General features: G+C 35.3%; 1 protein-coding gene and 1 long non-coding RNA gene across 51 annotated transcripts in view; one reads left to right on the forward strand and one right to left on the reverse strand.

Annotated features, from left to right (window-relative positions):
• The window catches only part of MBNL1 (muscleblind like splicing regulator 1), a 179,992-nt gene that overhangs the window by 149,201 nt on the left and 3,728 nt on the right, over positions 1–27,063 (forward strand). For 8 of the 50 annotated variants that reach the window (XM_021069633.2, XM_021069642.2, XM_021069655.2 and 5 more), the window contains 6 exons: positions 10,013–10,270; positions 11,439–11,492; positions 12,368–12,521; positions 20,860–20,895; positions 21,584–21,678; positions 24,731–24,805. In XM_021069633.2, the coding sequence (XP_020925292.1) occupies positions 10,013–10,270; positions 11,439–11,492; positions 12,368–12,521; positions 20,860–20,895; positions 21,584–21,678; positions 24,731–24,787 (654 nt within the window). In that variant the 3' untranslated portion in view covers positions 24,788–24,805. Of the gene's footprint in view, positions 1–10,012; positions 10,271–11,438; positions 11,493–12,367; positions 12,522–20,859; positions 20,896–21,583; positions 21,688–24,730; positions 24,806–27,063 lie in introns of those variants that run through there. The other 42 variants (XM_021069639.2, XM_021069647.2, XM_084987419.1 and 39 more) reach the window with 8 other exon arrangements.
• The window catches only part of LOC106505714 (uncharacterized), a 298,920-nt gene continuing 292,437 nt past the window's right edge, over positions 20,581–27,063 (reverse strand). The window contains exon 3 of the long non-coding RNA XR_014824203.1: positions 20,581–23,724. This is a non-coding gene — a long non-coding RNA (uncharacterized LOC106505714). The remainder of the gene's footprint in view (positions 23,725–27,063) is intronic.

Genomic DNA, 27,063 nt, shown 5'->3' on the forward strand with positions numbered 1-27,063 from the left:
ATTGCTCTGCTCAGCACTTGTGATTTTAGACACTCCTGTCTTCAGGCTATTTGCTCTCATGCTAATTGTGCTACATCTACATCTTGAAGTGTAAAATTCATGACAATGCACACACTTATTTACACATTTAGTTATTTGGGGGCTTAAATCTATACTCTGTGTTTAACTCATGAAACTCCTAAGTATACTTCTGAATTTTGAGTTCCTTTTGAGGTGAATAGATTTTGGATCAGTTAAAATATTGGCCAGTTCTTCTTGCCACTTCTATTTCTCTTTTTGCTGCAAAATAGACAATAAAGCAGTTTAAAATGCCATAGATAATCAGCCTTCTGGTTCTTCTGCTTAGAAGCACTAACATAAATTTACAGCACCCAATGTGATACCAGAAAAAACGATAAATTAAAAACAGGAATCCAAGAAGTGCTGGTGATTTTGCTAATTAAATGACGTAAGTTTGGGTCAAGTTTTTCATATTTTCTGAGCTTTGTATTACACACATATAATGTTAGGGGATTGTACAAGATGGTCTCTAAGGTCACAACTAGTTAGGACATTGTAGATGAAAATTTAGGTCATTTTCTTGCTTTTAATGCTAGCCACAAACTAATGAAAAGGTTGTTTGGTATATACATATAAAACACACACATAAGCTTTTCCATCACGAGTTATATTATCCATTCTTTGTTGGATATCTTTCAAAAGATTTTGTAGCTGCACACCTTTTATATTGTAAAATGTAGTCTTTACGTTTTTTTTCTAAAAAGGAAAAAATTTCTTAAATATTGGTCACTGAAAGGAGGCTTTTAAAATTCCATTTTATTTTCTGTAGAAAGGTTCTTTTGTGCCATATATTAGATTCTAGATATGTGATATCATATGGTATTTGTCTTTCTCTTTTTGACTTACTTCACTCAATATGTGCAACTGGGTCACCATGCTGTACAGTAGAAAATTGGCAGAACACTCAACTAGCTATAATGGAAAAAAATAAAAATCGTTATATAAAAAAATAATAATAATAAAATATAGTAAAATTCCATTTTATGACCTTGGGATGCCTTCGTATAATTTCCAAGCATCAGTTATTTTCAGTGATTATTTAAGAAATTGTGAAAATCTATAGGTACTGGAAAGGACCGAAGTTTTTAGTCACATCTTTGCTTCGTTACAAAGAGTTGGTAATTAAGGAGATCATTGTTTGATTTATTTTCCAGATACACAGTAATTTTTTATGGTGCAGAGAGGATCCATGAATACATTTATTCTCTCATTTATTCAGCAATATCCAGTGGAGAACTTTTGAATATCTTTCAAGTAAAAAATGTTGTGAGGAATATCTTGAAGCCTTAAAAATGTTATCAATAACAAGGAAAGGTTCCCCAGAATACTGCCAAGCTCATAAATGATGAAGTAACTTGCAGTAAAGGAATAAATGAGTCAGTCAACCCATTAATCAATTAATTAATCACAAAATGATCCATGCCTTTATTCAGAGTTTAGGGTATTTCAACAGAGGAAATAAAACATGACACATTTTTGATGTTTGTTGGCATTCTCCTTGGGCACATGTTTACATTTTGAGCATTCCAACTGCAAAATATGGCATCTTGTTTATGCCCCTAGTCCTAGAGCTATGGTTTGCAAGCTTTAAGGTGATTAGAATCTCTTGGGGTGATTGTTAAACAGGCAGGGCCTCATCCCCACCGACTGATTCGGTGGTCTTCAGCAGGTCTCTGAAATCCTTTTCACAGATCTGCCAGATGATTCCAAATGCAAATGGTCTATCATATACTTCCTCCAGAGGATGGCAGTGTCTATTATTGAAGTCTTAACTTTTCGTCATTTACCTCATGTGCAGTTACTTGTGACTCTCTCTGGATTAAAAATCTGCCTCCTCCAATCCATTTACCATTCTACATTTTGTTAGGTTTCTGAGAACATAATGTACAGCATAATGAAATGTTTTAAGTAAACAGTTGTTACTTTTAGGGTAATTTGTACGATGGAACAGCATTAATCAAACAAAAGGCAAACCAGTGACTGTATACTTCATAAGATAGTGAAGACTTTTAGATTGCCATTTGGTTAATTACATCATTTTTATTTTTTATTTTTTTAATTTATTTTTTATTGTTATTTCCCCCAACACACTTTTTTTCCCCCACTGTACAGCATGGGGACCCAGTTACACATACATGTATACATAATTTTTTTCTCCCCTTGTCGTGCTGCAGTCTAAGTATCTAGACATAGATCTCAGTGCCACACAGCAGGATCTCATTGTTAATCCATTCCAAAAGCAATAGTTTGCATCCGTTAACCCCAAGCTCCCAATCCTCCCATTCCCTCCTCCTACCCCTGAGCAACCACACGTCTATTCTCCAAGTCCATGATTTTCTTTTCTGTGGAAAGGTTCATTTATGCTGTATATTAGATACCAGATATGAGTGATATCATATGGTATTTGTCTTTCTCTTTCTGACTGACTTCACTCAGTATGAGCATCTATAGTTCCATCCATGTTGCTGCAAATGGCATTATTTCGTTCTTTTTTATGGCTGAGTAGTATTCCATTATGTATATATACCACATCTTCCTAATCCAGTCATCTGTTAATGGACATTTAGGTTGTTTCCATGTCTTGGCTATTGTGAATAGTGCTACAGTGAACATGCAGGTGGGTGCATGTGTCTTTTTTAAGGAAAGCTTTGTCCAGATATATGCCCAAGAGTGGGATCGTGGGGTCATATGGTAGTTCTATGTATAGTTTTCTAAGGTACCTCCATACTGTTCTGCATAGTGGTTGTACCAGCTTACAATCCCACCAACAGTGCAGGAAGGTTCCCTTTTCTCCACACCCCCTCCAGCATCTGTTATTTGTGGACTTATTAATGATGGCCATTCTGACTGGTGTGAGGTGGTATCTCGTGGTAGTTTTGATTTGCATTTCTCTAATAATCAGGGATGTTGAGCATTTTTTCATGTGCTTGTTGGCCATCTATATATCTTCCTTGGAGAAACGTCTATTCAGGTCTTTTGCCCAATTTTCAATTGGGTGGTTGGCTTTCTTGCCGTTGAGTTGTATAAATTGCTTGTATATTCTAGAGATTAAGCCCTTGTCAGTTGCATCATTTGAAACAATTTTCTCCCATTCTGTAAGTTGTCTTTTTGTTTTCTTTTTGGTTTCCTTTGCTGTGCAAAAGCTTGGCAGTTTGAGTAGGTCCCATTGGGTTTTTTTTTTTTTTTTTTTTTTCCTCTTATTTCTGTTGCTTTGGGAGACTGACCTGAGAAAATATTCATAAAGTATGTCAGAGAATGTTTTGCCTATGTTCTCTTCCAGGAGTTTGATGGTGTCTTGCCTTATGTTTAAGTCTTTAAGCCATTTTGAGTTTATTTTTGTGCATGGTATGAGGGTGTGTTCTAGTTTCATTGATTGACATGGAGCTGTCCAGATTTCCCAGAAATTCTTGCTGAATAGACTGTCTCCATCATTTTTATATCAGTAGTCTATATGCAAAAACGTATGACATTCTAGGAAAGGTGGGCAGGCTGCTTGGCGTCTGATATTTTCAGTTAGATTGTTTCGGTATTAAGCATTCTTGTGCTGAAAGTTTTATTCTACTGAGGTAATCATGACACAAGTTTCTAATTCAGGCTGCTGGATACTGGAAGCTCCCACTATTTCCCCAAACAGAAGAGTCTAATGACTTTTTTCATATAGGCATTAAAAAAAAATATGATACCTACTGACTACACAAAAAAGAGCATTTAATGCTAAATATGGATTCAAGTGATAGTGAAAGGCATGCTTAGGTGACATCATTATAGGCGTTTAATGGATTTGTCATGATCTATTGCATATAAAAGCCATTCAATTCAAAATGAGATTAGAAAAGCATATGCTTTTAATAATGTAAGAAGGGTTTATTTTACTTTTGTAATCTTGTAGAGGGTATTTGGCTACTATTTTAAGATATTTTAATTTCTTTAGAAAATTACTAGGAAATATTAAGAGTTTTGTGCACATAGGTCTATGTAGTTTAAATTTAAAAAAATTATTAAGGCTTTATAATGGCTCTCTAAAATGTGGTCACACCCTCATTTAAAACATCGAGTCTCTGTCAGTTACTACTTTCTGTGATTAGTTTGAGTTTGTTTTGGGGACAATAACGTTATAAATTGTTGAAAATTAGCTAATTGCTCATCTTGGTTTAGCTTACTTATATTTACTGTTTTCCCACCAATATCTGCATCCAAATTAAAGCTAAAATTTCCCTTTCTTTGCAGTTATTTAGAGAGAGTAATAGAAGTAACTATAGATTTGAACATTTTGGCATGTTGATGAGCTTATTAAGATGTCATGTCAGTTGTAGAAATTAATTAAGAAGAACCGGGGATGGATTTAGTGAGACGTTTTCCTTAATTGGTCATTGCTGCTCATTCAGATTTGATTTCTTTTTTAAATTACATGAGGTCAAGTGACACCTTCTTAGTTAGATCATCTATAGAAATGAGGGCTTTCCTGTTGTGGCTTACCAGGTTATGAATCCAATTAGTATCCATGAGGATGTGGGTTTGATCCCTGGCCTCGCTCAGTGGGTTAAGGATCTGGCATTGCTGTGAGCTACGGTGTAGGTTGCAGGTGCAGCTTGTATCCCATGTTGCTGTGGCTGTAGTGTAGGCTGGCAGCTGCAGCTCTGATTTGACCCCTGGCCTGAGAAATTCCATGTGCCGCAGGTATGGTCCTTAAAAAAAAAAAGAAAAAAGAAAAAAAAAGAAATGTGCTTGACTTCCCTCACCTGGTGGTAAAGAGGGATTCTACCCTCTATATTTTAAAGCAAACCTCAAATTGATCTTAACAGAAATCCTCTGAGGTAGCTGAAGTAAATGTCTTTTTCTTCACTTTTTTTTTTTAATGAGCTTCAGGTAGACCAAATTTGTACAATTACCAGACAACAGACTGAAATTAGATATCACATCATCAGATATTTATCTTGAGAGTTTAATTTCACAATTAACTGAGAACATTTCCCCTAATCAATAGAATTTTAAGATGTGGATATTTTAATTCTTTTTGAATTGAAAACTGATTTCTTTATATTAGATTGTTATATTTATGACCATTAATGTTGTGGCTTCTTTGATAAAATCACTGATTATCCAGTATTTCTTTTTATAGTGTGTTAGCTCAAACTTAATAGAAAATAAAATCCATGATGCTTATTATTGAACAACAGGTATATATTTGTCTTTGAATAAGCTCCTTAATATTGGTCATTAAGGTTTAAATTGACTTCCAAAAATATTACAGTAGACTGAGTATCCCTATTCCCTGTTACAAATAACCCTCCCTTCCTACTTTTGGATCTTATTCTCTAAAGATGACTGAGTTAATAACTAAGGTAAGCACAAAACATAGAACCTCTCTTTAGAAGAATATGCAGATGACTGTTTAGTTTTGAATAAATTTGAACATTGACCTTAATTTCCGTAAAATCCCAGGCCTTAACTTGCAGAATAATGATGAATTTTATACTACTTATAACCTGTATTATTTTGACCATTTTGAAATGTTTGTCATGTATTTAAAAAATCAGAGATCAAATAGCAAGAACTATTTATTTTAATCAGAATTGTATGATGTGTTTTAAGCTATCTGTACATTATCTTATTCAGTATTCACAATTCCAGAGCTAGAAAATATAGACATTTGATGTCACCTGAAATTTCTGATTTCAAACTCTATCTTTCACTCTCCCAGTGCTATTTAATCAGTAACAGAAGGTTTATGTAGAATTAACTCAGATTTCTTTGGGAATTTTTCTTTTGATTAATTTAAATTTATATTCCAAAGATTTTTTTTTTTTTTTTAGAAATGGAATTTAGTTCTTAAATGTTTTCAGCGAGGATTTTTATTGAAACTATGGTTTTTAGTTTAAAAGCAACCGCTTATCTATTTTCTATGAAAGTATAAAATTTACCTTATTTCCACAGCAAACTGCTTTAATACATATAGTACATGTAAGTATTTATACTTTAAAAACATTCTTTTTGATTGAAACATATTATGTGTTTAGCTACTAGATGAAATTATTTTCATCCGGGTTTGAAAACCACTTATCAAACTATGAAAAGTACTTATATTTCTTGATCCATTAATGCCATTTTTGCACATTTATCCTTGGAGAGTGATTTTTCAAGAAGTATGGTCATGAGTATATTCTTGCAATATTATTTCTAATAGGGGGTTATTGGAAGTAATCTAGATATTCTCTGGAAGAGTTACTTATGTTACCCACATCTATTTGATGGAATTTGATGCAGCCAGCAAAAATGATCACCCTGGACACTCTTTAGTAAAATGGAAAAAAAAAAAGTGCTTATGCTGGAGTTTCCATCGTGGCACAGTGGTTAACGAATCCGACTAGGAACCATGATGTTGCGGGTTCGATCCCTGGCCTTGCTCAGTGGGTTGAGGACCCGGCGTTGCCGTGAGCTGTGGTGAAAGTTGCAGATGCGGCTCGGATCCTGCGTTACTGTGGCTCTGGCGTAGGCTGGTGGCTACAGTTCCGATTAGACCCCTAGGCTGGCGACCTCCATATGCCGCAGGAGCGGCCCTAGAAAAGGCAAAAAGACAAAAAAGACAAAAAAAAAAAAAAATGCTTATGCTATATTGTTAAGCAAAAACAGATCACCAAGTAACAGCCATACTATAATCACAACTATTTGAAAAATGTGTTCATGAAGAAGATTGGATGAGAATAGAAAAAAGAACCATAATGTGGCTAGGATTTTCAAATTTAATTTTATCTTCTTTGTCCCAAATTCTTTGTATGGTAAATTGTTCAGTTTCTTATCCTGATTTGAATTATGAGGTTAAATTTGTTGAAATTTTGTCAACTATACTTTGCTAATGTAATACTGAAACTAAGAGATTTCTTGTGGGGAGAAGCACAGTCTAAGTTTTCTTGACTTTATCAGAGAAACCAGGCCAAATCCATATTTAGCAGTGAAAGGATAGATCTCATTTTATTGATGGTGATTATCAGAGAAAAATCTGTTTGAAGAGCTTTGGGAACTTTGTTCTATTCAGAGAGGTACTCAACAATCCAGATGTACGTCTAAAGTTAGGTAAACTTCTCTAGCCCTCTGGCCTTGTAGGTTTCCCGAGTACAAATTTTCATGAGAGATTTTCTATTTCGTCTTTATTTTTTTCAAAGGCAAGAATATTGGGAGAACAGCTCTTTTAGCACTATTTCTTCTGTAACATTTCCCATGTTGGGGGAAACTTTAAGCTAGAAAATAAAAATTAGAAGTCAAAAATGTATATCATGCAAAAATAGTTGAAATTCTTGGAACATCAGAAAAGGCTGGATTTAGGACAAATTCAAAGCTAACTGTGAGTTATTCACTTCTGCTTAAATATTTTTAGAATTACTGCATCCTGCAAGACAGTAAAGAGTACAAAATTGTAATAAACAAATTATTAACCTGTACAAACTGTACAGATATATGCATAAAGCAAATGGAGAGGGTCAAGGGACCTTAAAATGACCATCTTTATACAGCCTGACTTAAAGTTCACATCGCTGAAAATAAAAAGAACGTTGAGATGGAGTGAGGAATAAAAAGTCAAAATTAGCCCAGCACTCAGTTTATATTTTGGGAGAATGATGCTCAAATTTCTGTTACCAGCCCTGGCGTAGTTGTTTTCAGAAAATAACAGATCTTTGATTTTAATAGTTATTAAAGATCCTGCAAATAGACTACTTTTAGATCTTCTTTCTTGTCAATGTAGCAAAGAGTAAGAGAAACTGGAAAATAGAGTGTTAGTTCAGCTGTTGCCAGTTTCTTTGTGAGCACATTCAAAAAGCAAGAATTACCGAAGAGCTAACAGCAGTAGTGTCCTATTACAGATGGTTTCCTATTGGATGTCCTGCACTGACATAGATTTGCTTCAGCAGAAACATAGCCTTTTTGCTTATGCTGGGGTATAAATTTAGCATAATTTTTACATATATATATATATATATACACACACATGTATATATATATATATATATATATATATATATATATATGAATGTTTCTGTTCTCATTTAAGTGTGTCACACTTCCTATTTTGAAGCGTCTAACTTAGTAAGTGGGGATATGTGGTTTGGAAAGCTCCGCACCTGATTCCAGTGCTCAGCCAGAGTGGAGAACAATAGTTCTGGATAATAGCTTAAGTATTTTTGCTTTTCGAATTATAAACTCCTGGTTATCCTTGTTTTCTTCTGTCCATGAGGATAAATGAAATGATTTTTAAAAAATGGGATCTCCAGTAACTTTGTATTCCTAATATCTCTCAGAGTGTCTGGCATGGAGCAGTTATTTAATAATTTTTTTAAATTAAATAAATTGAGGTGGTGAATAGTTGGTTCAATGAAATGTGGAATGCAATGCTTTGCTAGCCTGAGGTTTCCAAATAGTGCAAGATGTCATTTGTAATGCTCTTTTAAAGATGTAGTGGATATAAATTATGAGGCCTTTTTAAAAGGAGGCACTTTTCTCAAAAATAGGATATGAATATAATAGGGGAAATACCTAGAATTAAATGTGATCTCTTCATGTACTTAAGTCCAAGAAAACCTTTGCTTTTTAAATTGCACCACACGGTTCCCATTTTTTCTTGATGAACTCCAAAATAGAGTACTTGGGGTCTATATTTTCTCAGTTTGTAAAAAAGATTTATGAAAAATAAAAAGGAAATATCCTTAAAGCATGAAGTAGGAGCATGAAAATATTAAAAGGACATTCTGGGTTTAGATGGCCCTCTTGTGGCAAAAAGGTCAAACTACCACGAGTGAACATAGTGCTGGGAACCTCTTGATTAGGGCAGGCACCATGGCAGACTTTAATAGTAAGAGTCAAGGTCAAGCAGACGAATGAGAAATAATCCATTTTCACTTTTCCTCAGGGACCTCATCCAAAATTAATAGATATAAAACAAATAGACAATAACAAAAACTTATCTTTTTCCATCAGCTGTATATAGCTACTAGGTGAATCTCTAATGATCAAAGAAATAGCTCTTGGAAACATTTTACAAAAAAGCTATCATTTTCTTTATTATACTTTCACTTTTAATAATTTCAGATTAGCATACAAGTTGCAAAAATAGAACCAAGAGTTTCTGCCTATCCTGGTGCACCTAGCTTACCTAAACATTAACACCTTATATAAGCATATTATTACCACTTACAAAATGAGAAAATTAACATTGCTATGCTGCTCTTAACCAGTCTACAGAACTTAATCACATTGCACCAGCTGTCCTACCAATATCCCTTCTCTGACTCCAAGATTGTCCAGTCTGTGACAATGTCTCAATCTCTTTTCTGTCATGACTTTGACATTTTGAAATAGTACTGATCAGTCATTTTGCAAAATATCCTACCATTTCAATTTGTGTGACGTTTCCTCATGATCAAATTCAGGTGATGCGTTCTCAGCATTAGTACAACAAAAGTGATGCTTTCAGTGTGTCATATCGGTTGGTATGTGATGTCATTACGGGTGATACTAACTTTGTTCAGTTAAAGTGGTGTTTATGGGGTTCTTCACCATAAAGTTACTGTTTTCCCTTTGGTAATGAATAAGTGTATCACCATAATTTAAATTAGATATTTTACCATAACTAGTATCATACATGCATTTTCTTTCTTGTGGACATTTTACTAAAATGGGGTTGTAATTTTTATCCTGAACTAGCAATGTTTTCAAGTTATTTTATGGTTCCTTTGCTAATTACCTTTTCCCCTTTGACCTGTAGACATCTATCACCAGTCTTGCGCTTTATTTTAATTTTAATTTTTTTATTTTTTCCATTATAGTTGGTTTATAGTATTCTGTCAATTTCTACTGTACAGCAAAGTGACCCAGTCACACACATATATACATTCTTTTTCTCACATTATGCAGTTTAAGTTGTCCATGTTGACTCACCCCTGTGCACTTAATGACTTTGTAGGTATGTCGAGAGTACCAGCGTGGCAATTGCAACAGAGGAGAAAACGATTGTCGGTTTGCCCATCCTGCTGACAGCACAATGATTGACACCAATGACAACACAGTCACCGTGTGTATGGATTACATCAAAGGGAGATGCTCTCGGGAAAAGTGCAAATACTTTCATCCTCCCGCACATCTGCAAGCCAAGATCAAGGCTGCCCAATACCAGGTCAACCAGGCTGCAGCAGCACAGGCTGCAGCCACTGCAGCTGCCATGGTAAGTAGAGACCTCAGCTCAATCCTTGCTAACAGTCAAAAAAGCAAAGTGAACAACTGTATCTGACTACAAGCTATTCATTTATTAACCTTTTTCTTTTTTTTTTAATTTTTGCTGAAAATATGTTTGTTCAGGTATCCCAGACAATACAAATGAAGTTACCATTCACAGAAGTGAGGGTAACTCCTCAAATGGTTCAGATTGCTCCTACCCTTGGCCTAACTCTTAATTCTCTGTCTTATTCTGGATATAGGGTTTCTGAAATTTCTGCTTTGTACAGAACACCTGTCTCCTTTTGGTTTAACGATACTGCCATTTTCGGTCCTCTTATTTCTGTGTGCCATCTAATCAGCCATTGTTTTCCTTCGGTGTGTTCTTTTGCACATCAAGGCTCTTCTCTACATATATCTTGCTTTTAACCATAACAAAATCTGGAACTATTTAGGAGAACTGCTTCAACAAAATTCTTTTTAGAATTAGCTACAAGATTTTGAACAGTTTGCTATATAGATTATCTGAAACAATATTGTGGCATAAACAGAAGTGTAAAACTAGAGAAGCTTGACTATGCCATTATATAGAAAGGAGAAAGTCGTACTCCAGGAGTTAGAAATTGGATCATTTAGAACAGATACAAAACTAGATACTTAAGGTAAATTTTAATGTGATCTAATAGCTCATCTTAATGAGTCCATTTTTGTTCTTTGCTTAGCTGTTTTAATGTTGTCCATTTTTTACATAAATATATGACTTAATCATTAAAATATTCATAAAAACACTGTGGTATTTCATAGCACAGTAAAATAACCATGAGAGAGGTCTTTTCTGTGTTTGTTTATGGATACTTGAGCAAAAATACAGAAGGCAGACTCTCTCCTCCTCTCTTCCTTTCACTCTTTTTTTTTTTCTGTTAGAGTATCTTGTTTGTAATTAACTACAAAGAGGAGTTATCCTCCCAATAACAACTCAGTAGTGCCTTTATTGTGCATGCTTAGTCTTGTTATTCGTTGTATATGGCATTCCGATGATTTGTTTTTTTATTTGTTTTTTCTCACCTACCCAAAAATGCACTGCTGCCCCCATGATGCACCTCTGCTTGCTGTTTATGTTAATGCGCTTGAACCCCACTGGCCCATTGCCATCATGTGCTCGCTGCCTGCTAATTAAGACTCAGTCGGCTGTCAAATCACTGAAGCGACCCCTCGAGGCAACCTTTGACCTGGTACTATGACCTTTCACCTTTTAGCTTGGCATGTAGCTTTATTGTAGATACAAGTTTTTTTTTTTTATCAATTTTAAAATATATATTCCTTTTTCTGTTATAAAATGTAAAGTACAATGAAAAACTGAGTGTGGTTTCCTGACAAAACTAGTGGAAAGACTGTAATATAAGTACCTGGATATCCTACAATGAAAGTTTCCGGAAGCCCGGCAGCCCACATTCAGTTTGGCTACATTGTAGAATGTTCTAATGAAATACTTGAAGGACATTAAAAATGTATTTTTTGACTGTATATTTATGTACCTGTTTGGTTAGCATGGCTTTAGTGATAGAATTATTGACTTTTTGATATTTATAGTTCAGTGTTTAAGAAAAAAAAACTTGCATGCTCTGGGACATGTGCATGTTTAGGTAGATGTGGGGGGGAGGGAAAGAGTGGGATTAGTTTTTATTTTACCTGTTTCAGTCACTCCGTACAATTAACTATTAACATTGCTTATACTTGTCAATCCTCATGGAGCTCGCAGTGCAGCTTTTCTTCTTTTCCCAAATCAACGGCTTCTCCCAGAAAGCCTGAAGCATTATGGGACTTAAAACACTTTAACACATGTAACATGTGCTCTCGTACTAGTGGGGTTTTTGTTTTTGTTTTTTTTCCAGACAAAAATAATGCTTCTTTTAAAGCTTTTATCTTGCTTTTTTTTTTTTTTTTTCCTTTAAATTTTTGTTTATTGGATGTTTTTTTCCCTTGGGTAGTTAAGTGCTCTGCTTCTTGCTTGCTCGTGCTTCCTAACAATTTTGGCCTTCAACTGATTTTTCTTTTTTCTTTTTCTCTTTTTACTGGTATTTGTTTTTTATACTCATTCACTAAACAGGGAATTCCTCAAGCTGTACTTCCCCCATTACCAAAGAGGCCTGCTCTTGAAAAAACCAACGGTGCCACCGCAGTCTTTAACACTGGTATTTTCCAATACCAACAGGCTCTAGCCAACATGCAGTTACAACAGCATACAGCGTTTCTCCCTCCAGGTAAGGGGTTTGAGTTTGTTAATAAACGACCCTGATGATCCCCTTAGAATTCTCCTGGTAGAGCAGATAAGCCACGCCCCCAGTTGTTTTTAGCCCTAGAGCAGGTGGAAGGTAAGACGGAAGCTTAGCTGAGGCATCTCCTGTGGTTTTCTGTAAAAACTAAGAACTTCAGCTTAATGAAAGGTGGATTAGAGATCAGTGATATTTTATATATTTATTTTTGACTGTGTAATTTGAAATTGAAATAGAGTTCTTTTTTTTTTCTCTTTCCTCTACACCATTATATGTCTGTCAAGCTATTTTATGACCCTTTTCTGCTGTAAGACCCCTTTGCCTTCATGATTCCATAGAGTTCATTTGAATTATATGAAATGACACTTTTCAGTTTTGATTTTTATTTTTTAGCCTTTTTGTTTTCAAGGTGGAGAATAAAAAACTGATTCTGTGTTACAGAGCTCTGAAAGAAAGTGCTCTTGTCAGTACCAATCAGTACATTGCTTAAAATTCTTGCTCCTGGGCTAATATTGAAATAGCCCTAAGTGCCCAGTGGAGTTTACATTTATTATTGAGTTATACATTTGTGGTTTCAGTTGATTTCAACTTAAGTCGCATAAACATATTCTAGAACTATGCACAAGGATATACAATTTTAAAACATCATCAGCCATTCAATTACCTGAAAATTTATTATTTTTACTCACTCTTCGTCTACTTCAGAAAATACATACTAAACTCCTTGTAATCTGGAATTCAACTACCTAGAGAGTCTAATTCCATTTTCCTCTTTACTTCTTAATCTTTCTAAGAAATTACCATGTATTTCTTTAACAAAATAATTTTATTGATTAAATTGATAAGTTTATGACTAAGTGGGTATGTCAGAGATCTGACCCCATTAATATATTATCTATGTTAACAGTATTTATAGTGCATTAACTTCAAAATGCCGCAAGGGAATGTGACAATTTGTTTTTGAATAATAAAATAATAAATTAGACTCACATTAGTTTTTATTGCTAAGCAGAACTTTTTATATGTCTTTGAAAATTAGCCATCCATGGGTAAATATGTAGTAAAATTTGGGAAAGTAGAATATTCCATTAATTGAAAGAGCCTACCCTAGGCATCCCAGTACAATGATATTTATACTCATAAAATATTACCTATCGAGTTGCAGTTTGTCCATTTTAGAATAGAAATTCAATCATTTTGATCTGTAGCATAGTTGCTGCATTCTGAGAGAAAAGTCACATTTCTTTTAAGTTTTATATAAGATTAAAACTTTCTTTTCAACATATGTAGTTTTTCAGAAATTTCCTGAAATAACTTTCTTTGTTTTGGTATAAATTACCAAGCCCCTAGATTTATGCTGTATCTAACAAATCATCTTGCCATTTTTCAGATCACTAGATAAAGTTTCAAGGGACTGTAGGTAACTACCGTACTTTGAATAAACTAAAAATTATTTTTGTCAGTTTAATTCATTTTATAAAATATTACCAAGAAAAATGATAGTTTACTTAGTTAAAATCTAAAAATAAAAACAAATCTAACTTCTTCCATCTATTATTTAAAGAAACCTAAAATAATCTATCTTATCGAATGGGTTTTTCATTAGTTTCTCCAGCAACTTGAATGTTGAGCAACTTGAGTCTTCAAATGACTGAAGACTCTTCTAAGTATAATCATCAATTGCATGATATGTATGACTCTGATTTATGACAGTAGTCTCTCCCTGCAATTTTTTTTTTTTTTTTTTTTTTTTTAGTCTGTGGATAGGATAGAGCTAGGTAAGGTTCATGTCAGGGAAAAACAATAAGTCAGAATCATACTTACCTCTCTGTTCTAAAAAATAAGCATTGTACATGTAAATAAAATGTGCCGTGGAGTTGCCTGGTGGCTCAGTGGGTTAAGGATTCCAGGTTGTCACTTCTGTGGCTCAGGTCACTGCTGTGGCATGGGTTCGATCCCTAGCCCAGGAACTTTCACATGCTGTGGGCACAGCCAAAAAGAAAAGTGCTACAATATTTTGAAATATGCTGAAAAATTTTAAGATATATTTGCATTTTTATGATGAATTTGCATTAGAGATACTCTGTTTTAATGTTTATAGTCAATATGATATGAAATTACTGCAATAGTAATGTAAAATAACACTCATTTGTAGCCCAGTCTTGAAGGGCTTAAGCTGCAAATTGACCTTTATTAGTCATACAATCAGAAGTAGGTACTGCCTCCATCATTCCTTAAAACTATTTTCATTGTCACATGTACCTGTGTGCCATTATGACATTAAAAAGTTAAAATGGGTAGTCCATCTATACTTCTGCCACACCACTTTATCAGACAGCCAGAAAGGAAAGAAATCTAATGCAGAGAATGTAAATTAAGATACTTTGAGGGCCAAGAAACATAAACAAGTGAAGCATGAAATTAATTAGGAGCTTCGGGTCTGGGAGGCACTGGAGAGCCCAGGCACAGTCTAACGGGACCATCAATGTCCAGGCCTAGCTTCTTGTTGCCTCAGAGGATTAACTGCCCGGCAGGTTGTACCTGTTGTGCACTGCATACCCTTTGTGGCTCCATATACATCGTAGTCTTTGTGAACAAGGGATAGTTGTGTTTGTGCCTCGCAGAGTTAGTTGTATATAAACATGTACAACCTAATGAACTGGCCCTGGAGTTTTTCTTCATAAAGATCATTTTGGGCTTAATTATTAGAAAAATCACTTCTGAGGAGTTCACGTCATGGCCAGAGGAGACGAATCTGACTGGCATCCATGAGGACGCAGGTTCGATCCCTAGCCTTGCTCAGTGGGTTAAGGATCCGGCGTTGCGGTGAGCTGTGGTGTGGGTCGCAGACAAGGCTTGGATCTTGCATTACTGTGGCTGTGGTGTAGGCCAGCTCAGATTTGACCCCTAGCCTGGGAACCTCCATATGCTGCAGATGCAGCCCTGAAAAAAAGACAAAACAACAACAACAACAACAAACTAGTGCACTGGCTCTGATGACCAATGTTGCCAGCTTAGATATTTTTTCAGATATTCTGGACATTTGGATATTTATATTTGAAATTTCTCAATTTTGAAATATGGTCAACTAATTTAATTTTTTAAATACCCTTTGAGAACTATAGAAAATCAATCTGACCACAAATTCATATGTAATCTCATGTATAACACTTGGGAGAAAAGGAAATTCATTTTCCACAGTCTAGGTTACTCTGCAGCCATATAGAAGAATTAGATGATTAGAATATCCTATCTAAGCACAATATTATAATTTGGAAGTTATATTCTGAAGGTTTTATTAGAACAGATTAGTAAACAGAAGTCATTTATTTTTTGCAGTTTAGAGTTTTAGAGCTCTGTAGTCTGTTGCTTTAATAATAGCTTGAGGACTATGCAGTTCTGTTTCATTGAAGTTGCAGCAAAGCATGGTTGGCTAAATCCTTAGAGCAGGTAACTCTGAATATAGAGGATGTTGCTGGCAAAAGATCAGAGCTCAGTGGAAAGCCAGCTAGCTAGTTAAGAAAAATTAGCATATACCATGACTTTTTGTTTGTTTCTTTTGCCTTTTAGGGCCATGCCCTCGGCATATGGAGGTTCCCAGGCTAGGAGTTGAGTTAGAGCTACAGCTGCCAGCCTATGCCACAGCCACAGCAATGCCAGATCTAAGCCACGTCTGCGACCTACACCACAGCTCACGGCCACACTGGATCCTTAACCCATTGATCAAGGCGGGGGATTGAATCCGAAACCTCATGGTTCCTAGTCGGATTCATTCCCGCTGCACCATGATGGGAACCCCTATACCATGACTTTTAAGAACAAACTTGGACTTATGTGACACATGCCTATCTATCAGCCATCCATCCATGTACACATTCATCTATTTATCCATCCATCCTTTTAAACACTGTCTACTCTTCTCTCTCTCTACTCTTCTCTCTCTCCCTACCTCCTTCTCTTCCTTCCATTTTCCATTTATCTATCCATCTACTCATCTCATCCATCTGTCCGTTCATCCATCTTTCCATTCATCCAATCAGTCCTATCCCACTGCATCTCCCCCTGACTCCCATGCCCCCCAAAAAACTATTTTGGACTTTTGTTTTTATACCTTCCACCTCATTTCAAGATAAATACAAGTAATATAAAGTTCACTTGAAGTTCTTTTTAAATATGCAGTCCCTTTTTTTTTTTCCTTTTTTACCTTTACCCTTTAATAAGACTGTTATTCACATCAGGTTATGCATAATCTAGGGACTATTTATGTTGCAGGTATGAATTTCACTCTTGAAATTAGAGTGTATAAAAGATAACACTTTTGGAGTTCCCATCGTGGCTCAGTGGTTAAGGAACCCAACTAGCATCCATGGGGTGTGGGTTTGATCCCTGGCCTCGCTCATTGGGTTAAGGATCTGGCATTGCTGTGAGCTATGGTATAGGTCACAGACGTGGCTCAGATCACGTGTTGCTGTGGCTGTGGCATAGGCTGGCGGCCACACCTCCAATTTGGCCCCTAGCCTGGGAACCTCCATATGCCACTGGTGTGGCCCTAAAAGACAAAAAGAAAAAAAAAAAGATAACACTTTTATTTACATCAGTTTTATTTTCCTGAATTTAAATTAAGTGCACTTCTAAACTTTACTTTCACCTTGTTGGATAGGAATATAAGGCGTTACTGGGATACCAGGAAGCTATAGTCACATCTCCCCCTTTCTTCCTGGCTCTACTCAAAGGAAGGGCCTGTGTAATCCAGTTGCCTCTGTTGAGCTACCCAGTCTCCATCCTTCAGTCAGCACTGGTCACTGCTGATGTGATCCTTGTCCATGCTTACATGATCTCTTGAAGGCAGGCACTCCAGGGCTTCTCTGCCTGCCTTGGGTAAAGCATCCTTGCCTAAGCCCCTTAGCTTCACACGTAGGCCCCCTGGAAATCTTGCTGCCTGCAGGGCTATTGTGAAAGAACATACTACATGGCCAACTACCAGAGACCCTGCAGCCTCTTCAGAGTCTGGAGGAATTTTTACCCCTGCTCTCCTACGCCATTTTTGCCTACCCACCATCCTCAGAAGCACACCTCTCTTCCTAACATACTGCCCTCCATCAGTGTAGGTTTTTGCATTTTAAAGACCTAAAAATAAGTTTGCTTTAAACAAATTCAGTTTTGCCGTTCATGGCAACTCTACTAGAAACACGGAAACAAAAGGCCAGGAAACTTTCCAGAGGGGCTGGAGTAAGAGGGGAGATGGGGTGGGGGAGTGTTTTTACTGAAAGAAAAGAAAACAAAGCTTTCATAATTTATCACTTTTATTATAATTAATGAAATTAACACAGATGGTTTAGTTGAAACTTAGCATAGTGATTATGAATCTGGCTTGCAAGTTTAAATACAGCTCTACCACAAGTTATAACCTCTCTGCACTTTCTTTTTTTATATATAAAAATGAGGATAATGCTGATAATTATTTTATAGTTATATTTAAATGAATTTTAGATGTAATTTGATAAAACACTTTCTTACAGTACTTTTACAGACAGGTCTAACAATTTAGAATAAAGCCTGGAATGCAGTAAGCACTAAGTTTTATGTGTTATTTCCTAAACTCACTAGTGCAATAAAATAGAATTCAATAGGTTTAATAGAAACAAATAAATTCTATGAAACCATTACTTCTTTAAATATCAATTTTGAAAATACTTCAGTTGACTGTGAACTTTTAGTTCTAAATGATATAAATTATTTTTAGAAGGCTTTAAAACAGCTTTATACTCCTATCATAATACACCTCATAGGCTTCAATTACCCCATTTAATTCAAATCTCCAAACAAATTTCTATTATAATTATTTTTCTACCTATTTCTTTCCCTTGCCCTTGAACTAATTTTAACTACACACACATCTCATTTGTAAATTACCTTCCCAGTTATTTTTCTGCATCCTCAAACAGATTCTAAAACTTGAATTAAAAATCACAAAATTAAAATATTGCATTCCTCAGAAACACACTATTCTGCTCTGCAAATATCTTTGTAGGGGAATTTGAACTTGACAAATACATTCACTTAAATTTTACCTTGTGCTAAAAATTGAAGAAAAAAATTTTAATTGGCTATTTGTGCAATCATTATTTGTAAATCAACCCATTTGATGTAAAGATGGATATTACAGTCATTTCAAAAGTGATTTTTTGCTTTGGTAAGTGGGTCCTACAGCACTATGTCTTCATATTTGTGAGTTACTGCACCCTGGCTAGTATTTTCATTGCTGCCTTATGTTTATTTGCTGCAAATCCCTCTCAAAACTGTGTGCGTTGGTTATAATGGTAATGAGGTAGATAACTCAAACTGAAATTCAAATCATAAAAGCTTTAGGATTGTAGAGAAAATTAGGTTAACTCATTTTCGGCGTGTGCAGCCTTGATTATACAGGGGATGAAATACAATAGGCAAATTGCAGCATAATAATAAGTTTAAAACATATAACCTGTACAGTATTTAAAATTAATTCTTAAATTCCACATTATTCTTTTTCATGCATCTTTCCATCCTCTCTTTCCCACTCTTCCCACCCCACTATTAGAGGATAATGATTTCATAGGATCTAGAGTATTAAATTTTGCTTGCTCTACTGTCTCAAATTACCGTCTTTGTTATTACTGGTTTGTTTTTGTTGTCTTTCACAAGTCTTTTGACTCAGTAGTGGTAGCAAATGACAGAGAACTTCAAGTGTCTTAAATGATGCCTATCAGTTCTTTGAACACCACCTGAGAGGTTGCCTCCCTAGCTCTGTTACTGAGTTTAATCACTGATCATCATGCCCACAGGCTAATTGTGATAACAGTCTAATTGCAGCTGTTACAAGGATGCCAGTTAAGTAATCTGTGCTTCTCAATGGCAGCTTTGTTTTGTGGGGCCATCTCTGACAAGACACAATTGGCAGATATTTTTCTAACAAATGTTCATCCCAGATGCTGCTAGTATTTAAATAGGATGTGCCAAGATTTAGATAGAAATATAAAATCATTTGATATTTTAAAACCTAGAAGTCTAAAATAATCTCGTAGAAAGAACAGTAATTCAGTATGTGGGAAAGTGCCCTGTACTTGGTAAAATAAATTAGATTTTTCAATGTTTATTATCAGAGAGAAAAGAGACTGTATATGTAATATTAATTTTAATGTCATGGTGGAGCCATTGTGAACATCAGTGCTAACACTCCATATGCAATGTATATATCTTCCTTATCTCCCATCCAGGGTTTTTATTGAAGTCTAATTAACCATTTTTTGTATGTGAAATTTTGTAGAATACTTGCTATTCCAAGAAGTTCTGAAGAGTTTAAACCAGCAATGAAAACCAGTCTGTTTTCCCAGATACCTACTGAGTAAACCAAGACTATAAGAAAGTGTATCTCGGGAGTTCCTGTTGTGGCGCAGCGGAAACGAATCCGACTAGTATCCATGAGGATGCGGGTTCGATCCCTGGCCTTGGTCGGTGGGTCGGGGATCCGGCGTTGCCATGAGCTGTGGTGTAGGTCGCAGACATGGCTCGGATCCTATGTTGCTGTGGCTGTGGTGTAGGCTGGCAGCTATAGCTCCGATTCGACTCCTAGCCTGGGAACTTCCGTTTGCCGCAGGTGCTGCCCTAAAAAGTGGGAGAAAAAAAAAAAGTATCTCATCTCAGTGTTTTTCTTACATTTAAAATCCAAACTAAGGCAATGCAGAGGTTCCCTTTCTCTTTATGCATAATTTATTGAAAATTCCTGTACCGATAATCATAACCCCTTCCATGTCTGTGTGGTTGCTGCTACAATGAACAGGGAAATAAATAAAACCAAGGGATCAAAAATGAATGTTTGGTTTCATTACATTGTTAAGTCAGTTTTGTGCATTGAATTACTTAGCATCTTAATAATAAATTGCTCTAATTATTTAACATGTGCTCAATTCATATGTTAAAGTCAGAAATAGCAAAGCCACCAGATGGCCAATAACCAGTTTAAACAAAACAAATTACAATATTATTTTTAAAAGAATTAAGCAGGTTTCAATTTTTTTTTCAAAATACTTTTATTTATAGGCAGCAATTAGTAGAAACAAAGTGTACCAGCACACAGTTAAACTGGCTTTTATTCTTCACTTGAGACTAGTTCTAATTGATCACTATGCTATTGTATGATTTGATTGTGCTGACAGTTACATGCCACTGTTCCCATAATAACAATTTTTCTTCTTTGTTCAAATGAATTTCCTAATTACACGTGTGATGGGATGTTTTAATTCTTTTCCCTTTTCAAATCCACCTTCCTGTTGCAATGCATGATGGGCAGGCTCAATATTGTGCATGACACCCGCTACAAGTGTTGGTAGGTGCCAGCTTTGTTTCTTGATTATCTTAAACCTATGGTGCACCTCACAGCCCCTCAAAATCCACTGCTCAGTTTAACTTGTATCTATTGGGCAAGTCCATTTCCCTTTTACTAACACCTGTCAATTAAATGCCATTTTCTATTTAATTGACATGGACTCACATAAATGTTTTCTTTACACACAAGTTTCCTTTAGTCACCTTTGGTGGATTTTGATTGGACTATGAGTTCTGGTGTGTTTTTTAAAAATCTATCTCATAAAAGTAATATATTGTATATTTTTATAACAGTAAATAAGAAAATATACTTTTATTCAAACAGATAATTGTATATATGATGTAAATACCTGTATTTTGACTTAGGTTTTGAATGTCTGACTATGAACACTATATAAAATTCTTATTTTTGACTTAGCAAATTAAGCCTGTTTGTGTCAATTTTCTTGATTTGATGGTAACAAGCTTTTTTTCCCCTTTTTTTTCTCTTTCATCCCCCTTCCCCTTCTCTCCTTGGAATGTTGTCCTGCTTTGCGCTGTGATTGCATGTCACTCGCTGGTGGTGATGTCCCGTCACATGGCTTATTGCTGTGATAAATACCATGCCCAATTATCTCCTCCATGCTGCCATGGTTTCCATATTGCTACACTCTTCTGTATGTTTGCTTATATGATTTTCCCTCCGAAAGTTCCCATGGTGCACGGTGCTACGCCAGCCACTGTGTCCGCAGCAACAACATCTGCCACAAGTGTTCCCTTCGCTGCAACAGCCACAGCCAACCAGGTTTGCTAATTTACAGCTTTGTTTCTTAAAAACCGACTCTAATAGGGCTCAATCCAGCAGCCCTTACGCACGTGGATTTCCCATTGAGGTCAGTGGGAATCGTGTGTCCGTGAGGGCTGTAGAGGGTGCTTTAATAGCATGGGGTTTCAAAGATACCTCTTGTTGGCCTACACATTCTCTCTATGATGAGCAGCAGAATGCTTTTATGCCATTTATAAGTGCTCCAAAGTTGTCGCAGCTCCATTTCTAAAGCTACTAAAATGATAATTACACAAGCAATTCTCATCTGGTTTCAATCAATCATGCAGGTATTTTGACCAATTGAAAATACATAGCATAGTGTATACAGATGTTGAACTATGATGCTGTACACCTGAAACGTACATAAAGAAAAATAATTTTAAAATCTAGGAGATCTTAAGGTTTTTGTTATAAGCATATGATATATACAATTTCTTAGTTCTTGCCTAAATTCTTAATAAGAAGCAACATATTTAAACGTGTTATATATGCCACAAATGACCACTCTAGTAAAAACACTTTGTTACAAATTCCCTAAAGTTATTTGACAAGCAGATTGCATATTTGAAATAAATTATATTTGTGACTAAGTTTTGATTTTCAGTGATTTAAGTGAAAAAATAAAATTCCTAAGTGCTGTTATTTCTGTAACTACTCAGCATAAATGTTGGAGGGTTCTGAAAGAAAAAAAAAGGCATTAGATGTGGCAAATTGAGTCATTCTATGTTCCATACAAGTTTATGAAGTGACAAGTACACAAGATATTTTTAAGTAAAAGGAATCCGTTTTAGAAATTTAAATTTTATGATGTGATTATTCAAAAGAAAATGATTATTAAAATATTTAAATTTTAAATTTTGCATGAATTCAGCCAGCATTTTCTGCTCCTATTTAAAATTATGTCCTAGAAAATACTGGTTGAATTAAAATCAGATTTATATAAAGTAGATTATAGCTTGAATATATAGATATGTTTGCTATGAAAGCAAATTTCAATAGGTTAATAGCACATGAAAAAATTCTAGGGCCAAATTAAATTTTAGATAACCCACAGACCAAGGTTATATGTAGCCAAATGAATCTCAAAAGAGCCAGTATCTGATGGGAATCAACATATTGCCCCTTGGAGAAAGAAGAACAGTTAAGTGCATCTGAATTTGCACTCATTTGCAGTCATTTGTATAAAGAGTAGCCACCCTTGTTTCTACAGTGCACCGTGTACCACTGAAGAAGAGCTGTAAACTATTAGTATAGCCATTAAAAACTTTCAGAAGCAGCATGCCAAAATGGATGTATTTGAAAGTTTCAGACAAGCTCTAAACATTTCTTGGCAAAAAATCATTAGTTTTTCTGAAGCTTGTCAAAATAGTCCTAGATTTATGCTAACACTCAGACTCATTTACAAGAATGCTAGATTGTGCATATGTGGCATGTTAGTAAGTAATCTATGGCAGAAGTTTCTTAATGGATTCAGTGCACTTTGTTGAAGGTGCAGATCAATGATGCTCAACTCTCTTGCGTGTTACCATGTATGACTATAGAATTGCTGGTGTAAGCAGAACTACAGCAAAGCAAATTTCAACATGTCCTTGGCCACCTTGGTTGTAGGGGACACTTTACTTTTTGCATTGTGCTGTGACCATTTCATGCATAATCTTGGGTCTTTGTACTGTTTTACAACCAAAAGAAAGAAAAGGGGATGGATATATATATCACACATATATTATATCTACATATACATACATATGTATATGCCTACAGTACATTAGCAATGCTGGAAATAGCTGATGCCACAAAATGCAGCCTGCATGCATGCAGAAGTTTATAGCTGGCCCTTCATCTGCATTGATTGGTGTTGAAGGTCCTTGGTATGTTTCGACAGCCCCATCCTTGATGCTTCTACACTGTTGGGTGCAACATCCTGTCCTGCAGCAGCAGGAAAAATGGTATGAGAAGCTTCATTTATGCTTGGAGCACATTTTCGTGCCATTTGCCAGTGCTGTAAAATTGTGTAAAGATGTCAGCCTGAGAAATGGAAATAAAAGAGAGACATATTAATTTACACTCCAGACTGTGGATTGTAATATGTTGAATTAGTCTAGGACATCTAAATTGAAACAACAACAACAGAATGCCTTCACGGATGTAATTTCACTGTTCTCCCATCAACCTTGCTGAAATAGAATTACTGCCATTTTAGAGATTACTGCATTTTTACTAAGCGTAGAGGAATTAGGTGGGATCACATACCCAGAAATGGGTCCCTAGTCTTAGAACCCATGCTTTTAGGCCTCTGATTGTCTTCATCTGTTGTGCTGCCTCTTCTGAGTTAGCAGACAGCATTCCGGGGTGGTGGAGAATCAGGCTACAGATTGGAAGATCTTGGCTTTTGGGACGACTGAAACAAGTCACCTATCTATTTATTGGTTTCTTACTGTGGTTTTTTTTCCCTCTCTCTCTCTCTCTCTAATTCTCTTGTGCATTTAAAAATAATACAGTAAAATGTGCAATCAGCATTCAGAAATATGTCCTGAAGTAGACTTAGACTCTTATCTGGGTCTTTTGAAATACTCCTTTGTAATTCTTACCTGGTGTTTTTCATTTGGGAAAAAAGTCAGACGTTGTTAAGTAAAATGAAAATATAGAAATTGGTTGCACAAAAATAGGCAAGACATTTCCTCCTTTGATTTCTGGATTACTGAATAACTGAAACCACAGGTGTGTGTGTGTAGGCCAACAAAAAGGGCTTCTTTCAATTACTGCTCTGCATGAATTTTTTATAGTTTTACTTCTTTTACTTCCTAAAATCTGTTAACATTTATAGCATAGTACTTAACACAAAGATTTTAAAAATGAGTTGCTACTTTGGCATTAAGTTTACATTAACTTAGTGTTATGTTGACCAGATAAGGACTATCACCTCACAGCTGAATTTCACTTTTCTTAAAAAATTTAATATTGAAATGTTTTCATCTTTTGGTTGTTGGCTTGCCTGCATGGATCATTCATTAAATAATTTTTTATTTGCTAGATACCCATAATATCTGCCGAACATCTGACTAGCCACAAGTATGTTACCCAGATGTAGAATTTTCATCACTAAACAGTAAGTTCCTTATGTGATATAGAGTGTTTCTTTTTTAAGATAATAATTGTGTAATGTAAGAGAGTTTTGCAAAATTTCAAGGAAAATATTTATACAGAACTCACAATTTTATCTTTGGTTATAAGGAATTTTATCATATGGATTTATAAAAAATATGTTACTGTCACTTAAATATGCATAATACTTAGGGTAAATTAATTTTGTTTTTTTATATTAGAAATAAATGCAAGCATGACAAGAAAGAAGTATGATTTTAAATAGAAGGTGTAGATCAGAGGTTGGCAGACTTTTCTCTAAAAGACTAGATAGTAAATATTTTTGGCTGTGTGGGCCATATGGTTTGTGTTGCAGCTGCTCCTGCCATGCCAGTAGCCAGAGGCAGTACGTAAACAAAAGGGTGTGCTATGTCCTAAGAGAACTTTATTTACAAAAATAGGCAGTAAGTAGGCTAGATTTGGCTCACAGACAGTAGATGGTTGACCCCTGGTGTAGGTCAACATTTATTGTATTTCAAATTTGTTTTGCTAAATCCTAAATGAAAACATGCTCCTTCTTTAACCCCATGCTTCACCATACACATGGTCATTAGAATGTAGAGTATGACTTTAAATAAATATATCCACATACTTACATATATGCACAAACACACATCTACATACATATCCAGATAAACTTGAGGTACTTCAGAGTAGTCACCTTGGAGGATCATATAATTCTAAAAATGATGCCATTGTTCAAATAGCTTAAATGGTTTGAAAGCCTTGTGGTTTCTGCAGACACATTAACTTAGATACTTGCAAAGATGGCCATTTTTCATCCTTAGAAGCTATGTTCTATTCAGTATGCATGTATTCAAGTTATCATAGGTGCTCAGAAGTATATTAGGTACTTATTTTTATATTTAAAAAGAGCCATGATGGTTAAAACTGAATCTGGTTAATAAGATGGGTATTCATTCTTTTTGCTTCCATTCATTCATTCATCTGTTCATCCACACATTTACAAATGACTTTTTGGTGCTACTATGTGTTAGTTACCAGATCAATGAAATAAAGATGAGTAGAGAGTGAGACAAAGATGTAAGTTCCAATACTCTGTATTAAAATAAGATAGGTTTGAACAAATTTCTCTTGGAGGAAAGATGAAGGAGCAACTCTTCCTAACAGAGACAGAATTTAAGTGAATTTGAACAGTGAAAGTTGTTATAGAGAGAGGAGGGAGAAAGAATTAGGAGCCTTATAGAAGGCGCAAGGTATTGAGTGGGGAGATGTTGGCAGAAAACCAGTTCGGAGGCCCTGGTGATACTAAGCCATAGTCCGAGCTGATCAAAAGTCAAACCCATGCAGAAGAAGAGTAGACAAAATTTAAGAGAGAGCCATTTAAGAAAGAAATGATAGACTCATTCTGAAAAGTCCTACGAAGACATGCTGCAATCGTGAATTAAATCATTAAAACTGATATTTGTCTATTTCATAAGCTCCCTCAATACAGTTCTGAAAATTAGGTTTATTACTCTGAACCTCTGAACAATAGCCACGTTTTGAATAAGTATATTGCTTTGGAGTGTATAGGTTTGGAAGTAGAATTCTCCTTTTGACATGTTAAAAAAAAAACTGTTTCAAGCTTTTACAATCAGTTGGGTATGTTGTGTATATATGTAACAATGTTCTATTTCTTAGTAATAATCTACATTTTAAAAATGATACCAAGTGGCTTTAAGTTCATCAATGAGCAAAACAGTGTATTTGTATGGGTCGAAACTTAGGCTCTTTAATGTTCTGTTCATTCATTCATGAGGAGTTGCAGTACTTAAACTAGTTTTGGAATGCAACAAAGTGGTGATTTTTTTCATTCTTAAGGTTGCATTCCAAAGCATAATTTAATATGTAACGATTCTCTGATGGGAACAAATTTCATGTAAAAACTGGAACTATTAGTTCACAAGTATATTGTAATATAATTTCAACCTGAATTCATCAAGAACATAAGGAACAATTTCTATTTTTCTTGGCTTTAGGGGGGAAAATCCAAACTTGAAATTGTCCAAAACAGTCACTTAGAGTAACATTCTTTTATTTTTTTCCAAACACATTCTGTACTAAATCAAGCGCCCAAAGAGAGCAAATTGTATTTAGTGGAATTTTTGCATGGATTTTAATTTCGTGGGCCAAATCCTGACTCTTGAAACTTATTTAACTTTAGAAGGGAAGTAAAGTGAGTTGTAAATTCTGCTCCACAGTGATAGTGCTAAAAAGATC

The sequence above is a fragment of the Sus scrofa genome, chromosome 13 (genome assembly GCF_054392235.1).
Source record: "Sus scrofa isolate SSC_HxYL_T2T_F1_AM1 chromosome 13, Sscrofa_HxYL_maternal_Yorkshire_Landrace_v2.0, whole genome shotgun sequence".
In the NCBI taxonomy this organism is placed as follows: domain Eukaryota; kingdom Metazoa; phylum Chordata; class Mammalia; order Artiodactyla; family Suidae; genus Sus; species Sus scrofa.